The 22,604-nt window shown below is 29.7% G+C and overlaps 1 protein-coding gene across 1 annotated transcript; it reads right to left on the reverse strand.

Annotated features, from left to right (window-relative positions):
• Nucleotides 1-3,112: 3,112 nt before the first annotated feature.
• Nucleotides 3,113-22,470, reverse strand: LOC138304756 (organic cation transporter protein-like). Its single transcript, XM_069245017.1, has 11 exons — nt 22,323-22,470; nt 19,733-19,919; nt 19,028-19,280; nt 18,280-18,383; nt 8,103-8,257; nt 7,342-7,510; nt 6,683-6,895; nt 6,211-6,437; nt 5,420-5,601; nt 4,987-5,138; nt 3,113-4,720 (listed from the first exon to the last, which is right to left on the reverse strand). Exons 2-11 carry the CDS (start codon nt 19,873-19,875, stop codon nt 4,633-4,635), a joined length of 1,686 nt encoding a protein of 561 aa, XP_069101118.1. The 5' UTR covers nt 19,876-19,919; nt 22,323-22,470; the 3' UTR covers nt 3,113-4,632.
• Nucleotides 22,471-22,604: the final 134 nt, after the last annotated feature.

Here is a 22,604-nt window from a genome sequence, read left to right on the forward strand (position 1 = left end):
GTTTCTATCTTACATCTTCATATTCAACTCGAGAAAACGTAAGACATGAGAATTACAATTTCAACAAAATTCTATTTCAATGATAAATTGAAATAGGATTGCACAACAAACAATGCCTATGTGTGTACTTTCCTAGCTAACAGAACTGAATAGAGCTGACAAGTATCAATCCACAATATGATAATAACATGAAATTTATTGATGTAAAGATGTTTCAATACTGTCTTTTAAAAGCCAAACACTTGGTATCAGTCATAGTTTTCAATGGTTACTTTGTGAGTTAAATTATTGATTTTATGTGAAACAAATTATGGTTCACGTAAATTCAAATGAAAAGCATATCTTTAGCAATGTTCTTCTAGATTTTAAACCACACATTATTAATGACATTATTCTACAGTGTGATTTTGGAAATGAATGAACGATATTTCTAATGATTTGATAAAGGTATCCCCTGCATGTGTGACTTGGTTATAAACATGATATTAAAGGGGTAAGTTTGGATGTACTATATTTAAATGAGTCCTGAATACTGACAGGTTAGGAATTACCCCGCTGTAGGACTGACCCATCTTCAGACTCTATAACCCATGCAACATATGACCTTAACCCTGACCCCTTATTTCTGGAAAATTCTTGTTAAAATTGCATCTGAATTCAGTTATCCAAAACCATTGCACAGCGGATCATGGTATTGGAAATCGTCCTATCATTTGCGAACCATATTCCACTCCTTTCCATGATAATTGTACAAAAGAAAAAAAGACAGACGACAGACGGACAACCTGATTACCATGGATACCCGCATTTCAATGTATTTACATGTGTATATAACTTCAGTATATTTTTTTTATATTTTGCTGTCAATACTATCCAAACTTTCCATGTTGTGAGCCCATAATATATATATCCTATCTAATCAACGAAACAAAAAAAGGTTTCTTCTTTCTATTACTTTGGAGTTTATCCAATTTTTTAAATATATTTTTTTTAATTTTCTTTCTAGTGCAATAGGTAAAGTTTTGATCCGTGGATCCTTTTATCTTATTTCTTCTATGAGACTGAACATGCGGTATGTTAAAACCTATGCTTTAAATGGAAACACACTGAAAATGGGAATCGCCACGAAAAATCTTCAAAGCATTGTTATACTTCGATCCATTATTACAATATTTTTGTGTTATCTATATCAAAGGTATCCCAGACAATTTGATAGAGCTTCCCTAGAGTCTCCTAGACAATCCACGAATATCTATGTCCGTACACTCTTTAAACTTTGTTGATAATATGAAACTCATGCTGTACTCTGTATGGAGGTCACGTTAGACGTCCCACCAGATTGACCTTGTGGATAATGTACATATTTTCATTTTCGTGGCAAGACCTCACTGGAGGAGAGATACAAGGCCGAGTGGTTTGATGTCTTTGTGACAAAGGATATAATGATTACTGTGATATACTATATACACAACAAAGTCGTTAGAAGCCAGTTAGAAATAGTTTGCTTCATCATTCTTCGTACTACACCTTCTATATTACGCCACGGTAACGTAAACAGACTATATGTAGTCCCTGATTTATTTTAATTGGGATCAGCCCATTTAACGCCCATCTGATTTAAACTGATTCGACCTGAACATTTAAAACGATGGTAACATAAGAACATTCCTCTTAGATAGAATGCTTTAATGCGTTGTTGTCAATTTAAACCAAAACTACCATTATTTGATGATTTCTATGATAACCTAGCTTTAACTGCCCTGTAGGTAGGCAGTTGAAATTTTACCTGTTACATCAATTGCATGATCTTATAAGGTGACTATAATTGGGGTCTTATCTTTTAATTATATGTGATCCAGAATGTATTCCAATGTTGAAAAGTTTAGTTGTTAGTCAACGTATTTGAGTGTTTCATAACTTTGAAAAGCTCAATATCGAATTGTAATATTAATCTGTATACATGTACTGCTGTAACCATATATTACCGTTTGGTTAAATTTATGTGCAGTAATACCAATGGCCATCAAAGCGTACAAGGTGATGGAGTCAGAATAATACAGAATGAAAAAAAAAACACAAAAGAAACCTATCAGGAATGAACATGGTAAGTGTCAAACATTGGTTTAAACTTAATTTGGGGTCGGACTTGTAAGGACTAGTATTGGACTTGTAGGGGACGCTTAAATGACGGTTAAGCTAGCCGTCTAAATCATTCTCAAAGTTACTTATTCATCAAAATGTCTTTAAATCGTTGATATGTTAATATTGATAGAGATTATCTGATTTAGTGCCAAATGATATTTGTATCGCAAAATTCTATTGAGAATCGCTGTAGAGACGGTTGTAACATAACCGTGTTTCATTGATCCGGGTGTTAAAAGGCTAAAGCAGCATGTCTGACAATATATGTATTCAGGTATCATAATTCTACTTTTTTAAATATGTGATATTGGAATGTCTAACATGTCTTTATTTCTAACAATAACTCTGCAGATAGGACATCATTATGTACCTGTTTCTCCAATTGCATAATCACAAGAGAATAAATATGACGTCTTATCTACATAATGTATTTTCCAAAATGTCTTGTTCTTCCTAAAGGCGTCTCTCTTGACACCGTTGTTAAATGACCTTGGTTTGTGAATGGACGTTAATCAATATAAAACCAATAATAATAATAATAGAGTCAATACGTGTATTTCACTTTTTGAGAGACAGTGAGCCTTTAAGTGGTGAGCATGATAATTTGATATCATGGTACACTACCACACATCACAAACCACAACCATTTCCGGACTGGTACAAGCTCAGACAACCTCTCATTACCATATCAGACGCGCGAGATTTATCACCAATATATATAGTGTTTTACCGGGTTCTGTCGGTAAATTTACATAAATGTGCTTTATTACGCAAACACTATTTTCACAGGGTAATGTTCTGGGTTACTTAGGGACATACATTATCATTAATCCAGAAGTTAAACATCGTTACATGTAGCAATATCAATGTTAAAAGGGTTATTTCTAATATTCAAAGTCTTTTAAAATGATCTTAGACTAAATAAGCAGATGCTAATTTCATATTTCTCGTTGGTTCCTGTTTTTGTTAGGTAATGTTTATTACTCTGTGTAAACGATTCATATAGACAAAGATCCCATCGAAAGTAATTTTTATAAGTTGTATATTATCATAAACAGTTTCGCAATCGATGTAAAATAAATGAAGTTTATTCTTTCCACACCGACGCTATTTATGTAGTGTGTTGTTTCTTTATCGTTTGACGCTACATGACATGTTTATAGATCGGATATGTACAGTATACCCATAAATGTCTGAACTTAACCTAGATCAGATATTGAAACACATATCGGAAGTCTGATCCAACTTGACATGCACTTAGTGGATACCTTAAAATTATTCGTTCGAGGTTTTCTCATTAACCAAAGTGTAAAAACCACAGTTCATTTAGAAGTGTAGAAAACATGGTAGTGAGACCAAACATAATTATCATAATCAATCAACATATTGCTTTACAAAGTCAAATGAATAATGAGTAATCTGATCACAGGGTTTACAAAACAAAATCTGCCTTAGAGATAAGACCACATTCGTTTGGTCCGGGTGGTTAGTATCAATACATTTAAATATTTGTGTAAAATACCACTTAGCTATAAAGACTAACTGTTTTAATTTGTCCATTAGAAAATCTTTATAGACAGATATCACTGTATGCCCGAAGTAATCGTACATCAAAACGAATTGCATAAGTCATATAATGTGTAACTTTGATCGTTAATACAACTTTCTGGTACCCGCCGTTTTATATAAAGATCTGGATTAAACGATTAATATATCTTATAATTCAATACATTCGATACGCCACAAATGAAAAATTATTTTGAGTGGTGTGTAAATGCATTTGATCTCCATCAATTACATCATCCAAATGTTCACGTATCCATATGCCAAGGGCGACTCTTGGATTGGCTAAATGTGAGATGTTTTGCTTTTGATTTGTTTATGAAGCACTACTAAAGCGAAATTGGCAATACTCAAACAAAAACACATTTTTTGTCAAATAATCGATCATAATTAAGATTGAATCACACGAATTATTACGTGACCTCAGCCTATTTAGGAAACTCTAAAAAATATGGTGATGTAACTACCTGAATTGCTTTCTCGGCTATATACATTCTCAACTCTGTTTAGTATGACTACACTTCTTATATGTAGTAGTTTCCTTATTGTGGACCGGTAAAAGAACATTTGAGAATTCAGCATCCATCTTCTGATTATGTCGAGAACGCCTACGATGCAACTAGTAAAATCTTTTACTCCAATGGTTTGTTCGTCATAATTAACCATGGCTAACTATTCTGGCATAATCTACGACATTCCTAAGATTATGTTTTTATTTGCATTCTTTGGATTTGCAGGAGAACAGAATCAATATAATGTCCGTAATACATGGAGATAACATGCACGAAAGGATCAATAATGAAAATGGATTTAAATCACGTTTCATATAGTACATAAAAGTTACTACATTAAATCATGTGTTACTTCTACAGATGTACATCAATGTGTATATCACAATATCACGGATCATTGAATACGCCATGTCTATCAGAGCTTCGTAAAGTTTTCTACTGAAGGAAACGTTGAAGTTGAGGAACTCATTTTCAAAGTAAGTTTGGATGAAGATTTCTGTGCCCTGGGAAAAATAAACAAAATAAGTATTTTCATTTACATTGCATAGACTTTGTACTATTAGCGTTATCTATCTTCAAAATTAATTTGTTGAAATAATTGCACCTTAAACAAAGTTTCTAGATAAACAGGCAAACATTAATAAATTTATCAGTTTTCAATGATTTTTGACGTATACATTACTATCAATGCAATTGTATTATACAAATCATACGGTTAATCATATGAACTTATACACTTATAGTCGGTTTTTATATTTCTGATACTTACTTCCCAAACGTTTTAGCATCTTCGATAGTTTCCGGCAGTTTTCGCTCGAGTGTTTCCGGAAGGAGAAGAGCGAGCAATCCAGCAGCTACTGATGCGCCACCAAAGATCATTAACGGTAGAGCTAATCCAAACTTGCCTTCAACCAAACTCCCCTAGAAATTACCATAATACCAAATACCTTTATTATTCATTAAAAAATATCAATTTTTAGTCTTATCTACGATTTATCATTTAATATGATATACATTTTGAGATGTCTATAAAAAAGTAACTTTAAGAAAGGCTTCATATGTGAAGAGTGTGGTAATGGTAAGGACTATGGTCAACTGAAACTACTGTAAACTGTTTACTTAGTGATCGGACGCCGAAGACATCGAACAAGAAACTAAAACATGATCAGAACTTATCATAGTGTACTTTCTTTGTGTCTTACCGATTGTGCCACATAAGGTGCAGCCATTCCACCAAAGCGAGCCACACAAGAACTTGCTCCCATCCCACCGTTTCGGACCACAGTGGGATACAACTCGAGGGAAAAGACATATATCACTCCAAATGCAGCCGCAGCTCCGAATTTTCCAATCATCGACAACGTTAAGGTCAACGGCATAAGGTCTGCAATAGAAAACATACAATTTGTTTGGTTTTAAAATTCATAAACTAATTTAAAGTTGTTTGATGTTTGGAAGTTCATGTACTTGTTTTCACTATATCCTGTCTTAGTTATCTTAATATAAACGTAAATAATATGATAAAATGGATATGTGGTAACAGAAATGTCTTAAAATCAAACATTTTAGAAAGAACCCTGTTATTCGTTTTTTAATCATTTCATTATGGCAAGAGGAAGGGAGATCAACGTAATTAAAGTAAACCGTTCATATGTTTAGTTAGAGAACTATACGGATCGCTATATGACAAATTGTATTACCGTCAGGTATCATTGGAAATCATAATTTAGATAATAAAACTAGAAGCTTTTTAAGCTCTTTAAATATTATAAGGTCAAACTTGTATGAAATAATTTATTCATGACAATAATTCTTCCTTATATCTAATACATTATATGACCATTCTGTTTTCTCAGTATATGTAAGTATGATAAAGTTAATTACTTTTTATAAGATATGTTTCCTTTTGAAAAAACTATAGAACTGTTTACATTTGGCGCTTACTTATCATCTTAAATATCTTAATATTTAAATCACATACAATTGTACATACCTTCGCCTCCAAATAAAACCGGAAAGATGGTGCACAAACATGCAATGCCTGCTGTAAGCATGCAAGCGCATTGGAGCTTCTGTCTGCCCCAACGGTCTAACAATGCAATTGTGGCAGCCCCAGCCGGGAACTCCACTAGCGCCATCAGGAAGAATCCGAAGAAAAAACTGTCGCTTAGGTTCCCGGCATGCATTGTTACTCCATAGTAAACCATACTGACAACGATCCTGAGATAGAAAAGATTGTTGGTGGCATTTTGATGAAAATATAACAAAAAGTTTGAATTCTTAAATTTCAAGGCTACATATAGTTATAAATACTTAAATACTTTCTGAATGTCTAGCCATTTCAAAGCAACTGAAACATAGTCATAAACCTTGGAAGCTAGATACATTATGACACCAATGTGTCATTTTAAACGTTCGGTCAAGTTACACACGATCATATTACATAATAAACTGACTTAACTTACCAGTTAAAGAACAGTATCATTGTTCTGATAAACAACACCTTGTTTGTAAACAGATGCCAGAGTTGTCCCCCTTCTGGCGCGTCTAATGTCTTCTCGTCCACGAACCGTTCATTGGTCTCCACTTTGTTTACCTTCGCGACCTTCTGCATGATCTCCTCTGCCTCATCATAGCGACCTTGACTTATGAGCCAGCGTGGAGACTCGGGGATAAACCTGAATACGGAAGTTTGTGTATAATAACGTCATAATTACGATTAATGGTAAGGAAGGGGATAAGTTCACCTATTTTTACGTGTCCGAAATTCCGCGATTGTAGCTTAATGTGAGATTATGAAAGTTTTCAAGAATATTTGGCAAAAAAAACATGATTTACAATGACATTTCTTTTTGCGTTGATCCAATTCTAGCTATCGTATTATTAAGGAAATTGCGAAAATTAATTGTTTTGATACCCACGGAAATAATCGACAAACGGTATTTCGCCTTGTTCAGGTCACCCGCGATACTTAAACGTCAAACAATGGAGTCATCACTTTGTGGTCACAGGTATGCAGAAAAAATGGGTTGGTACTTTAAGCAGAATGCCAGATACAGATTGTTAGCTGCTCCATGGAAATATTATTAGCATGGAATATTAAAGGAAGAAAGGAATCACCTACCACCAGTAGAACATGTAAATAGAACAGGGAATGGCGACAGCTAACTGGATCCACTTCCAGTGTCTGAGGAGAAACCCCACACCTGCCAGATAACACAGCCCGATGGCGAAGAAGATGTGGATGACAATTCCAGCCCATATTCTCTTGTTCGGCCCAACCAACTCCAAACCTACAAAAATGAAACATTCCAAAAGCGTCAACACGACTCTGTGCTTTTGGAGAAATTACATACAGGGGGAGACCGTCCTTAGATGACTATAACTATTAATATGTAGTTAAGCTTCATCACTCAAACAATCTGCATAGGGTGATGATCTTAATAGGTTATCGATTTCCAGTTAGTGACTACCGTTAATCTTTGGAATATATATTCATTGTTTATCATTAACATAATTTGACTAATACTTAAAATTATATCATACTTTGAACAAAGGACCGAAGAATTGAAATATTTTTTCAAATAATTGATTGACATTACGTAGGATATTAAAATAATGAATCGAATAAGGAAGAAGTCAAAAATCAAAATAACTTCTTCTGAAAATAATGATCAAAGAGAAGCAACTCTTCATTTTCGCGATAAACCAATACCACCCTAAAGAGCAAGTTCGACAACTCTACGTATTTCAATAAGGTTACACAAAACTACGTCGGGCTTTTCTCCAAAACCATCTATTCATTCTGAAGTCTGAATTGTTTAAAAGAACTTCATTATCCCCTGATTTGTGTCAGTATACCTTACCTGGATTATCGGTACCTACCATGTACACAACAGACCATGAACAGTCCATGTATGGAGGCTCCTACGATAAACTCTAACACCAGAAAACTGTAGTATTCCGGGGCGAAGGCAGCACTGACGGACGAAGCGACCAGTATAACAGATGTGATGAGGAAGGTTTTCTTACGGCCGATACTATGGAAAATATTGGAAAAGAGGCAAATTTTATTCTCCAGGAAAGCTTTCCTAGACTAAGAGAAGATCCGACGGAAAACCTAGAAAAAAGGTAAAGTTTATTCTCCGGGAAAGTTTTCTAAGACTAACGGCCGATACTGCGAGAAACATGAGGAATAGTCAAAGTGTATTCTTCAGGAAAGTTATCCTATGGCCGATATGGTACTAACACATCATAAACAAAGATTTATTTTACATGCGTTCTCCTGTAGAAGGTAGTATCTAACAAAATGAACTAGTAATTAATCAACAGTTGTTCTAAGTGCTATTTATATCGTCACCTGGTGAATCAAGTTGTTTTACAAACCTATTTGACAAAGTATATTCCAAACAAAAATCGTATTGTATTGACAAAAATAAGGTTATCGGCACATAACTTGTGCATTGAATCTGGACGTTTTTCAAATTTAGATAGAAGTGAGCGTGTTTGTCAGTTTTGTGACCCTCATCGTGATATTGAGGACGAATATCATTTTATTCTCATTTGTCCAATTTATCAAGATATTAGAAAGAAATTTATAAAAAGACATTATTGGGAAAAACCATCTGTATTTAAATTAACCAAACTTTTGAGTACTACAAATATAAAAGAATTAAATCCACTTAGTAAATATATTTACAATGCAACTATTTTGAGAAAGTCATTAATGTAATGCTTTGTCCATTCTCCACTTATCCTGTATGTATGCAAATTGTATTTTGATATTATTCTTTGTAAAAAGCAAATAAGTTGAAAAACTTAATGCAAATAAAGAATTTGAATTTGAATTAATCAGCAGTTGTGTCTTCAATAATACTTAATAACAACATGTACTAGTAATTAATTAACAGTTGTGTCTTCAATAATACTTAATAACAACATGTACTAGTAATTAATTAACAGTTGTGTCTTCAATAATACTTAATAACAACATGTACTAGTAATTAATTAACAGTTGTGTCTTCAATAATACTTAATAACAACATGTACTAGTAATTAATTAACAGTTGTGTCTTCAATAATACTTAATAACAACATGTACTAGTAATTAATTAACAGTTGTGTCTTCAATAATACTTAATAACAACATGTACTAGTAATTAATTAACAGTTGTGTCTTCAATAATGCTTAATAACAACATGTACTAGTAATTAATTAACAGTTGTGTCTTCAATAATACTTAATAACAACATGTACTAGTAATTAATTAACAGTTGTGTCTTCAATAATACTTAATAACAACATGTTACTAGTAATTAATTAACAGTTGTGTCTTCAATAATACTTAAAAACAACATGTACTATAATTAATTAACAGTTGTGTCTTCAATAATACTTAATAACAACATGTACTAGTAATTAATTAACAGTTGTGTCTTCAATAATACTATAATAACAACATGTACTAGTAATTAATTAACAGTTGTGTCTTCAATAATACTTAATAACAACATGTACTAGTAATTAATTAACAGTTTGTTATGTCTTCAATAATACTAATAATACTAAAACAACATGTACTAGTAATTAATTAACAGTTGTGTCTTCAATAATACTTAATAACAACATGTACTAGTAATTAATTAACAGTTGTGTCTTCAATAATACTATAACTTATAATTAACAACATGTACTAGTAATTAATTAACAGTTGTGTCTTCAATAATACTTAATAACAACATGTACTAGTAATTAATTAACAGTTGTGTCTTCAATAATACTTAATAACAACATGTACTAGTAATTAATTAACAGTTGTGTCTTCAATAATACTTAATAACAACATGTACTAGTAATTAATTAACAGTTGTGTCTTCAATAATACTTAATAACAACATGTACTAGTAATTAATTAACAGTTGTGTCTTCAATAATACTTAATAACAACATGTACTAGTAATTAATTAACAGTTGTGTCTTAATAATAATACAACATGTACTAGTAATTAATTAACAGTTGTGTCTTCAATAATACTTAATAACAACATGTACTAGTAATTAATTAACAGTTGTGTCTTCAATAATACTTAATAACAACATGTACTAGTAATTAATTAACAGTTGTGTCTTCAATAATACTTAATAACAACATGTACTAGTAATTAATTAACAGTTGTGTCTTCAATAATACTTAATAACAACATGTACTAGTAATTAATTAACAGTTGTGTCTTCAATAATACTTAATAACAACATGTACTAGTAATTAATTAACAGTTGTGTCTTCAATAATACTTAATAACAACATGTACTAGTAATTAATTAACAGTTGTGTCTTCAATAATACTTAATAACAACATGTACTAGTAATTAATTAACAGTTGTGTCTTCAATAATACTTAATAACAACATGTACTAGTAATTAATTAACAGTTGTGTCTTCAATAATACTTAATAACAACATGTACTAGTAATTAATTAACAGTTGTGTCTTCAATAATACTTAATAACAACATGTACTAGTAATTAATTAACAGTTGTGTCTTCAATAATACTTAATAACAACATGTACTAGTAATTAATTAACAGTTGTGTCTTCAATAATACTTAATAACAACATGTACTAGTAATTAATTAACAGTTGTGTCTTCAATAATACTTAATAACAACATGTACTAGTAATTAATTAACAGTTGTGTCTTCAATAATACTTAATAACAACATGTACTAGTAATTAATTAACAGTTGTGTCTTCAATAATACTTAATAACAACATGTACTAGTAATTAATTAACAGTTGTGTCTTCAATAATACTTAATAACAACATGTACTAGTAATTAATTAACAGTTGTGTCTTCAATAATACTTAATAACAACATGTACTAGTAATTAATTAACAGTTGTGTCTTCAATAATACTTAATAACAACATGTACTAGTAATTAATTAACAGTTGTGTCTTCAATAATACTTAACAGCATGTACTAGTAATTAATTAACAGTTGTGTCTTCAATAATACTAATAACAACATGTACTAGTAATTAATTAACAGTTGTGTCTTCAATAATACTTAACAGCATGTACTAGTAATTAATTAACAGTTGTGTCTTCAATAATACTTAATAACAACATGTACTAGTAATTAATTAACAGTTGTGTCTTCAATAATACTTAATAACAACATGTACTAGTAATTAATTAACAGTTGTGTCTTCAATAATACTTAACAACATGTACTAGTAATTAATTAACAGTTGTGTCTTCAATAATACTTAATAACAACATGTACTAGTAATTAATTAACAGTTGTGTCTTCAATAATACTTAATAACAACATGTACTAGTAATTAATTAACAGTTGTGTCTTCAATAATACTTAATAACAACATGTACTAGTAATTAATTAACAGTTGTGTCTTCAATAATACTTAATAACAACATGTACTAGTAATTAATTAACAGTTGTGTCTTCAATAATACTTAATAACAACATGTACTAGTAATTAATTAAAAGTTGTGTCTTCAATAATACTTAATAACAACATGTACTAGTAATTAATTAACAGTTGTGTCTTCAATAATACTTAATAACAACATGTACTAGTAATTAATTAACAGTTGTGTCTTCAATAATACTTAATAACAACATGTACTAGTAATTAATTAACAGTTGTGTCTTCAATAATACTTAATAACAACATGTACTAGTAATTAATTAACAGTTGTGTCTTCAATAATACTTAATAACAACATGTACTAGTAATTAATTAACAGTTGTGTCTTCAATAATACTTAATAACAACATGTACTAGTAATTAATTAACAGTTGTGTCTTCAATAATACTTAATAACAACATGTACTAGTAATTAATTAACAGTTGTGTCTTCAATAATACTTAATAACAACATGTACTAGTAATTAATTAACAGTTGTGTCTTCAATAATACTTAATAACAACATGTACTAGTAATTAATTAACAGTTGTGTCTTCAATAATACTTAATAACAACATGTACTAGTAATAGTAATTAATTAACAGTTGTGTCTTCAATAATACTTAATAACAATGTACTAGTAATTAATTACAATATAGTATAATAACAGTTGTGTCTTCAATAATACTTAATAACAACATGTACTAGTAATTAATTAACAGTTGTGTCTTCAATAATACTTAATAACAACATGTACTAGTAATTAATTAACAGTTGTGTCTTCAATAATACTTAATAACAACATGTACTAGTAATTAATTAACAGTTGTGTCTTCAATAATACTTAATAACAACATGTACTAGTAATTAATAACAGTTGTGTCTTCATAATACTTAACAACATTACTAGTAATTAATTAACAGTTGTGTCTTCAATAATACTTAATAACAACATGTACTAGTAATTAATTAACAGTTGTGTCTTCAATAATACTTAATAACAACATGTACTAGTAATTAATTAACAGTTGTGTCTTCAATAATACTTAATAACAACAATGTACTAGTAATTAATTAACAGTTGTGTCTTCAATAATACTTAATAACAACATGTACTAGTAATTAATTAACAGTTGTGTCTTCAATAATACTTAATAACAACATGTACTAGTAATTAATTAACAGTTGTGTCTTCAATAATACTTAATAACAACATGTACTAGTAATTAATTAACAGTTGTGTCTTCAATAATACTTAATAACAACATGTACTAGTAATTAATTAACAGTTGTGTCTTCAATAATACTTAATAACAACATGTACTAGTAATTAATTAACAGTTGTGTCTTCAATAATACTTAATAAAATGTAAACATGTACTAGTAATTAATTAACAGTTGTGTTTCAATAAATACTTAATAACAACATGTACTAGTAATTAATTAACAGTTGTGTCTTCAATAATACTTAATAACAACATGTACTAGTAATTAATTAACAGTTGTGTCTTCAATAATACTTAATAACAACATGTACTAGTAATTAATTAACAGTTGTGTCTTCAATAATACTTAATAACAACATGTACTAGTAATTAATTAACAGTTGTGTCTTCAATAATACTTAATAACAACATGTACTAGTAATTAATTAACAGTTGTGTCTTCAATAATACTTAATAACAACATGTACTAGTAATTAATTAACAGTTGTGTCTTCAATAATACTTAACAGCATGTACTAGTAATTAATTAACAGTTGTGTCTTCAATAATACTTAACAGCATGTACTAGTAATTAATTAACAGTTGTGTCTTCAATAATACTTAACAGCATGTACTAGTAATTAATTAACAGTTGTGTCTTCAATAATAATACTTAATAACAACATGTACTAGTAATTAATTAACAGTTGTGTCTTAATAATACTAATAACAACTTCTAGTAATTAATTAACAGTTGTGTCTTCAATAAACTTAACACATGTACTAGTAATTAATTAACAGTTGTGTCTTCAATAATACTTAATAACAACATGTACTAGTAATTAATTAACAGTTGTGTCTTCAATAATACTTAATAACAACATGTACTAGTAATTAATTAACAGTTGTGTCTTCAATAATACTTAATAACAACATGTACTAGTAATTAATTAACAGTTGTGTCTTCAATAATACTTAATAACACATACTTAGTAATTAATTAACAGTTGTGTCTTCAATAATACTTAATAACACATGTACTAGTAATTAATTAACAGTTGTGTCTTCAATAATACTTAATAACAACATGTACTAGTAATTAATTAACAGTTGTGTCTTCAATAATACTTAATAACAACATGTACTAGTAATTAATTAACAGTTGTGTCTTCAATAATACTTAAATCAGCATGTACTAGTAATTAATTAACAGTTGTGTCTTCAATAATACTTAACAGCATGTACTAGTAATTAATTAACAGTTGTGTCTTCAATAATACTAATAACAACATGTACTAGTAATTAATTAACAGTTTGTGTCTTCAATAATACTTAACAGCATGTACTAGTAATTAATTAACAGTTGTGTCTTCAATAATACTAATAACAACATGTACTAGTAATTAATTAACAGTTGTGTCTTCAATAATACTTATAACAGCATGTACTAGTAATTAATTAACAGTTGTGTCTTCAATAATACTTAACAGCATGTACTAGTAATTAATTAACAGTTGTGTCTTCAATAATACTTAACAGCATGTACTAGTAATTAATTAACAGTTGTGTCTTCAATAATACTTAACAGCATGTACTAGTAATCTAACATTATTAATTAATTAACAGTTGTGTCTTCAATAATACTTAATAACAGCATGTACTAGTAATTAATTAACAGTTGTGTCTTCAATAATACTTAATAACAACATGTACTAGTAATTAATTAACAGTTGTGTCTTCAATAATACTTAATAACAGCATGTACTAGTAATTAATTAACAGTTGTGTCTTCAATAATACTTAATAACAACATGTACTAGTAATTAATTAACAGTTGTGTCTTCAATAATACTTAATAACAACATGTACTAGTAATTAATTAACAGTTTGTCTTCAATAATACTTAATAACAACATGTACTAGTAATTAATTAACAGTTGTGTCTTCAATAATACTTAATAACAACATGTACTAGTAATTAATTAACAGTTGTGTCTTCAATAATACTTAATAACAACATGTACTAGTAATTAATTAACAGTTGTGTCTTCAATAATACTTAATAACAACATGTACTAGTAATTAATTAACAGTTGTGTCTTCAATAATACTTAATAACAACATGTACTAGTAATTAATTAACAGTTGTGTCTTTCAATAATACTTAATAACAACATGTACTAGTAATTAATTAACAGTTGTGTCTTCAATAATACTTAATAACAACATGTACTAGTAATTAATTAACAGTTGTGTCTTCAATAATACTTAATAACAACATGTACTAGTAATTAATTAACAGTTGTGTCTTCAATAATACTTAATAACAACATGTACTAGTAATTAATTAACAGTTGTGTCTTCAATAATACTTAATAACAACATGTACTAGTAATTAATTAACAGTTGTGTCTTCAATAATACTTAATAACAACATGTACTAGTAATTAATTAACAGTTGTGTCTTCAATAATACTTAATAACAACATGTACTAGTAATTAATTAACAGTTGTGTCTTCAATAATACTTAATAACAACATGTACTAGTAATTAATTAACAGTTGTGTCTTCAATAATACTTAATAACAACATGTACTAGTAATTAATTAACAGTTGTGTCTTCAATAATACTTAACAGCATGTACTAGTAATTAATTAACAGTTGTGTCTTCAATAATACTTAACAGCATGTACTAGTAATTAATTAACAGTTGTGTCTTCAATAATACTTAATAACAACATGTACTAGTAATTAATTAACAGTTGTGTCTTCAATAATACTTAACAGCATGTACTAGTAATTAATTAACAGTTGTGTCTTCAATAATACTTAATAACAACATGTACTAGTAATTAATTAACAGTTGTGTCTTCAATAATACTTAATAACAACATGTACTAGTAATTAATTAACAGTTGTGTCTTCAATAATACTTAATAACAACATGTACTAGTAATTAATTAACAGTTGTGTCTTCAATAATACTTAAACTTTAGTAATATACAATGTACTCATAATTTAACAGTGTGTTAATAATGTCTTCAATAATACTTTAACAACATGTACTAGTAATTAATTAACAGTTTGTGTCTTCAATAATACTTAATAACAACATGTACTAGTAATTAATTAACAGTTGTGTCTTCAATAATACTTAATAACAACATGTACTAGTAATTAATTAACAGTTGTGTCTTCAATAATACTTTAACAACATGTACTAGTAATTAATTAACAGTTGTGTCTTCAATAATACTTAATAACAACATGTACTAGTAATTAATTAACAGTTGTGTCTTCAATAATACTTAATAACAACATGTACTAGTAATTAATTAACAGTTGTGTCTTCAATAATACTTAATAACAACATGTACTAGTAATTAATTAACAGTTGTGTCTTCAATAATACTTAATAACAACATGTACTAGTAATTAATTAACAGTTGTGTCTTCAATAATACTATAACACATGTACTAGTATTAATTAACATGTGTACTAGTAATTAATTAACAGTTGTGTCTTCAATAATACTTAATAACAACATGTACTAGTAATTAATTAACAGTTGTGTCTTCAATAATACTTAATAACAACATGTACTAGTAATTAATTAACAGTTGTGTCTTCAATAATACTTAATAACAACATGTACTAGTAATTAATTAACAGTTGTGTCTTCAATAATACTTAATAACAACATGTACTAGTAATTAATTAACAGTTGTGTCTTCAATAATACTTTATACAACATGTACTAGTATAGTAATTAATTAACAGTTGTGTCTTCAATAATACTTAATAACAACATGTACTAGTAATTAATTAACAGTTGTGTCTTCAATAATACTTAATAACAACATGTACTAGTAATTAATTAACAGTTGTGTCTTCAATAATACTTAATAACAACATGTACTAGTAATTAATTAACAGTTGTGTCTTCAATAATACTTAATAACAACATGTACTAGTAATTAATTAACAGTTGTGTCTTCAATAATACTTAATAACAACATGTACTAGTAATTAATTAACAGTTGTGTCTTCAATAATACTTAATATACAACAACATGTACTAGTAATTAATTAACAGTTGTGTCTTCAATAATACTTAATAACAACATGTACTAGTAATTAATTAACAGTTGTGTCTTCAATAATACTTAATAACAACATGTACTAGTAATTAATTAACAGTTGTGTCTTCAATAATACTTAATAACAACATGTACTAGTAATTAATTAACAGTTGTGTCTTCAATAATACTTAATAACAACATGTACTAGTAATTAATTAACAGTTGTGTCTTCTAATACTTATAACAACATGTACTAGTAATTAATTAACAGTTTGTCTTCAATAATACTTAATAACATAAAACATTATAGTAATAATAACATTGGTCTTCAATAATACTTAATAACAACATGTACTAGTAATTAATTAACAGTTGTGTCTTCAATAATACTAATAACAACATGTACTAGTAATTAATTAACAGTTGTGTCTTCAATAATACTTAATAACAACATGTACTAGTAATTAATTAACAGTTGTGTCTTCAATAATACTTAATAACAACATGTACTAGTAATTAATTAACAGTTGTGTCTTCAATAATACTTAATAACAACATGTACTAGTAATTAATTAACAGTTGTGTCTTCAATAATACTTAATAACAACATGTACTAGTAATTAATTAACAGTTGTGTCTTCAATAATACTTAATAAAAACAATGTACTAGTAATTAATTAACAGTTGTGTCTTCAATAATACTTAATAACAACATGTACTAGTAATTAATCAACAGTTGTGTCTTCAATAATACTTAATAACAACATGTACTAGTAATTAATCAACAGTTGTGTCTTCAATAATACTTAATAACAACATGTACTAGTAATTAATCAACAGTTGTGTCTTCAATAATACTTAATAACAACATGTACTAGTAATTAATTAACAGTTGTGTCTTCAATAATACTTAATAACAACATGTACTAGTAATTAATTAACAGTTGTGTCTTCAATAATACCGACTATTTTTTACAGCGTATATACAATAATTTACTAGTAATTAATTAACAGTTGTGTCTTCAATAATACCGACTATTTTTTACAGCGTATATACAATAATTTAGCAGTCCGCTTCTTTTTTATTGATTTCTAGGGTACTAGTATGTGATGTACTTCATTGAAAAAGTATACATGAGATATAAGCAGACCTCAATATCACATTTTTGGAATCGAAGCGCAATTACAACATAGGGACAAAATGTGCAAAATTAGTCTCTTAAAGTTTTAAAGCCGACATCGACCATTTAAGTAAAGGGAATACAACATAACAAGGTAATGGGAAATATTGAATACCGGTAAAAAACACAATTTACGGAAGTCTGAGATAACTTACTAGTCCGACAGCATGCCAAAGCCCAGGTCGCCAGCCAGTACACCGACGTAGAACAACATCTGACTGTGGGATGTCTTGAGAGCGTCGTCACATAGCAGACCGTGCTGCAAATACAATGTGTTTGTTTAGGTGATGAACAATGTAAAGATACCACAAACATTTGTGATATAAAGGCTGACCAAACCTTTCCTTAAAGCACATTTCAAACAAAGACGCTAACACGTTGTTTTTTAAGATATCTCTTGTGCTATTTATAAATACATGATGAAGCAATTACGTTAATCATAAGGGTCAAGCCTTCGAACTCTCTATGGCATAATCGTATATCTGTAATCGGCGTTTGCCATTCGAGCTTATTTTCATTCAACACGTTATATAAGTTCGGTTTTCAATGTCAACACATTTTATTTCAAAATGTATACGAAAAAGGTTTGAAATCTCCATTAAACAAGTATTTCATAAATATATGCATATGATATAAAGTGTTATTATTAAGAAATTAAGCACTTCAGTATAAAAATCATAAATGCCATCGGTTTTCGGTAGAATTAAGAAAAACTGTCTTTAGTAAGTTAATGGAAATATGATAATAGCATGTTAGTTACAATTCCTTATGGACCAATGCTTTACAAACTGTTTTATCCTTCACAATTGATAATATAAGCAAAATAATCTATTTCTTACATCATAAATCAGTTTTGCTCATTAGACGATGGATCTTTCTTCATCTAAATTGATAAAAGAGTACCTGTGTAGAAAATGTTTCGTCGAATTCTGATTTGTCGAAGACCCATTTGTTACATTTCACTTGATATGCAGAGTCCTTATCCAAAGACATGGGGTCTGAGTAGTTTACATCACCAGGATAGGTATAAGTGTTACACATATCATACTTATGTACACTGTCGGCCCCGGGGGGCGGGATGGTGACGTTCACGAGAGCTCTATGGAAGTCGCTCTGTATGTCATACGTATCATTGGCATAACTGGCAATCATACACCTTAAACAAAAACGATGAAGATTAAATTATTTCATTTAAATGTAGTTTCTTTATAAATGTGATCACTGATGATCACTAACTAAGAATCTGCTATATTTTATAGACCAAATTAGACGGAATATTATCGATGAAATAATGAAAGCATAGTGCCGTCTTATTAATTTCTTCATGTGAATGCTATTGTCAATATAAACAAATTAAATCGTCTTCTGTACGGCACACTTGTATATATTTGTAGCATAATTTAGGCGGGCATCATATATATTAGATTATCATATGACACATCTAAACACGATGTATCATTCTTATATACTTCCGAAGTGTAGGCGCAATATTTGTATATCTAATTGTACGAGTTTATTTCTATGATCCATAAGAATATTAAGTCTAGAATAAGAAGTATTATGGGTATTATGGAAATTGCATCAAACAATAGGCAGGTGAAAGTTTACCTGTGTTCTGGCGATTGCATGGCGACGATGAGCATCATCATGTAACAGCCGGTACTGATAGAAGGAATACATAACAATAGGTAGAGCCGCTTCTGATACCAGCCGAACTCCCCTAACCGTACCAGGATGTCGTCAAACTTCATGGCGATCACGTCCTTCCACTTCTAACATATAGTATTAGGAAGCGCTGGACAAAAAAGGAGGACACCGATTAATATTCATTTATATTAGTACTCTCTTACTTGTTTCTTTCTATTTTATTCCAATTGTAAACCGATTTCAAGTATGTTATTTCATTATGTTATCAACAAAGAATACAAAGATGTTTTTCCCATATTGTACATAACCAAAAGCAAAACAAAAATAAAACAAAATGAGTTATAAAATGATCAAGTTTTGAAACAAAAGGGTGAATTGGGTTGTGGGGCCATTGTTAAGTAGATTAATGAAAATGAATGTCAATCAAATTCTCAAGAGAATAGGATGGTAACGGAACCGCACGACGAATTTCATATATGTTCCAAAAATACAAAGGTAGATGTAAAATGTTTTCAATAGATTTGATGTGAAATTAATATTATTTTCAAGCCTGTCTCGTCCACGTTTTAAACAGGTTACGGCGGTTAGAGTACAGAGTGCAGAAGGTACCTATATTTCAATGTTGGGGTGGTTAATGGTGTTAAAAACAATTAATTCCATTTCGCCCTCGGGAAATTTGATTTTTCCTTGGGCGAACAAATCGTTGTGTATTGTTGTTTTGCAACTCTAAACCACGTTGTATGACAATGACAGGTCACCGTAACTCACTGTAGAGCCAGAAAAGACGAGCGATTTTTACAGACATCTGCGGTAAGATTGAATCGTTCAAGGTTATTGGGTTATAAACACAATAGCAATAAAGTAACGATTCAACATAAAACATTCTGATGTGCGTCAACAATAGAAAGAGTTTTTATTTCAAAATAACATTATAATCCATGCATTGTAATTCATGTAATATAAATGCAGAATTTACAAAGCACGCATGCAGCTATATAACGTTGTATAGTTAAAGAGCTTAAGCAAGCTTAGAACATCAGTTTATTTCTTGATCTGTACTAAAGTAGGATACGGTGCCATTGTCCTGATATCTGGATAGTACTATTTATTATCCCCCTTTACTATGAAATAAACATAGGTATATCATAAAAGAAGCCCTTTTAAACTTTATACAAAAGCAACGCAAGTCAGATATTCAGGAACGAAACCATTTGTCCCTTTCCTCTGTCAAACTGTTTAAACTTATTATCAATTAGCAAAATACAATTTCACGATTTTTTTTTCGAATTTCAAGGAATGAACAACAAAAGTTGATATGATACCCACATATCATTACGTAATCGTTATCGGGGAAATGATAAAGAGTAAGTAACTAATGGCCTGTCTGGGGACAAGGCGCGCGTTCTTTTTCCTATAAAGTAACTTCACAGCTGTAAATCATAATCAGTCACACCATTTGTTTGTTTGTTGTTGTTGATTTTTCTTCTGAACTACAACCGGTATTGTTTTATAGGGAAGAACCTGTGATACAGATAAAGCTCTGGGGTATAATTTTATTGCTTATTACAACAATGACTACATACGTTTACTGGTTAACAGTCATGTGGATGGTCAATAGGTTTAAAGGGTGCGTCCAAGGAGTCAAGGACTGGTCAATATGTTCATACATTCATTTGAGTTTAGTTCAAATATGGATTAAACAAAAATCACGAAATATACATGAATCATTAGCCGTATTATTGTCGCGGGAATGATATGTCTCTCTTTCGCGGGTTATTGACAAGGTGGCGACGTTTGATCCGTGAAATACTAAAATAAGAATGATCCAGTCAGATCACAAAATTTGGATTTATTGAAGTTTAATCTAACTCTTTAAGTGAAATCGCATTTTTTTCGAGCTGAGACAATACACATTTATACGTTATTACACTAGATATCAGGTTTTCTTTGACCATCAAGATATCACTGACATCATTTGCTATTTCATATTTTACCTAACAGTTGAATATCAAAAACAAAATATCTTTAGCACGCTGTACTTTCATGTTTTGTAATAATTTATATTATTTATTATTTCATTTACTGTTTATCATCTATTATTGTATAGTTCACAAGGTTTGGCGTATATAAGTTTAGTTACTTTTGTAAATGCATAGCTTGGAATATACTATTTCGTATGCAAAAGCAACGTTCACCAACTCGATGATACAACATATTTGACGAAACAAATAAAATGCACAAGAATCATTCTAATACATACAGCCATAATTGAAAACACAACATATACATGTTCCATGACAAAGACTGCAACATGTAGCATAATTACAATTATCCAGCGATGTATTTGCAATCGCTAAAATACACTAAAGCGAAAATAGATAGGTGCATATGATTCACAAACTTTTTACCAAAACGGACAGCCAGTAATTTGTTAAAGATTCATTCAGAAAGAAAACATGTATTAAGACAAACTTAATATTATAGGAATAGTTTGATACTTTTTACATCTAGAGTTATTGTAACTCCCCTACCAAATGGAGATAATACTTACCTTATGCCCGCTCACACCTGCTGCTGACTGTTTGTTTCTGAGATGGTTGTTACCTGTCTGGTCCTATTAAGGCACGCCTACAGGTAATGAGACTGACCTGCCATCAATCATATCTCGCGACACTAGACACACACATTAGTTACGGCCCTTCACTGACCTGCTAACGCTATGTTTTCTTCATCACTTATCAAACCCATTGAATATTTAATGCAAGGTAAACTATTTTCAAATAATTTACACTGCACTTGAACTTCAAAGGTTCAAGGTTATATGATGAATAAA

The sequence above is a fragment of the Argopecten irradians genome, chromosome 1, assembly GCF_041381155.1.
Source record: "Argopecten irradians isolate NY chromosome 1, Ai_NY, whole genome shotgun sequence".
In the NCBI taxonomy this organism is placed as follows: domain Eukaryota; kingdom Metazoa; phylum Mollusca; class Bivalvia; order Pectinida; family Pectinidae; genus Argopecten; species Argopecten irradians.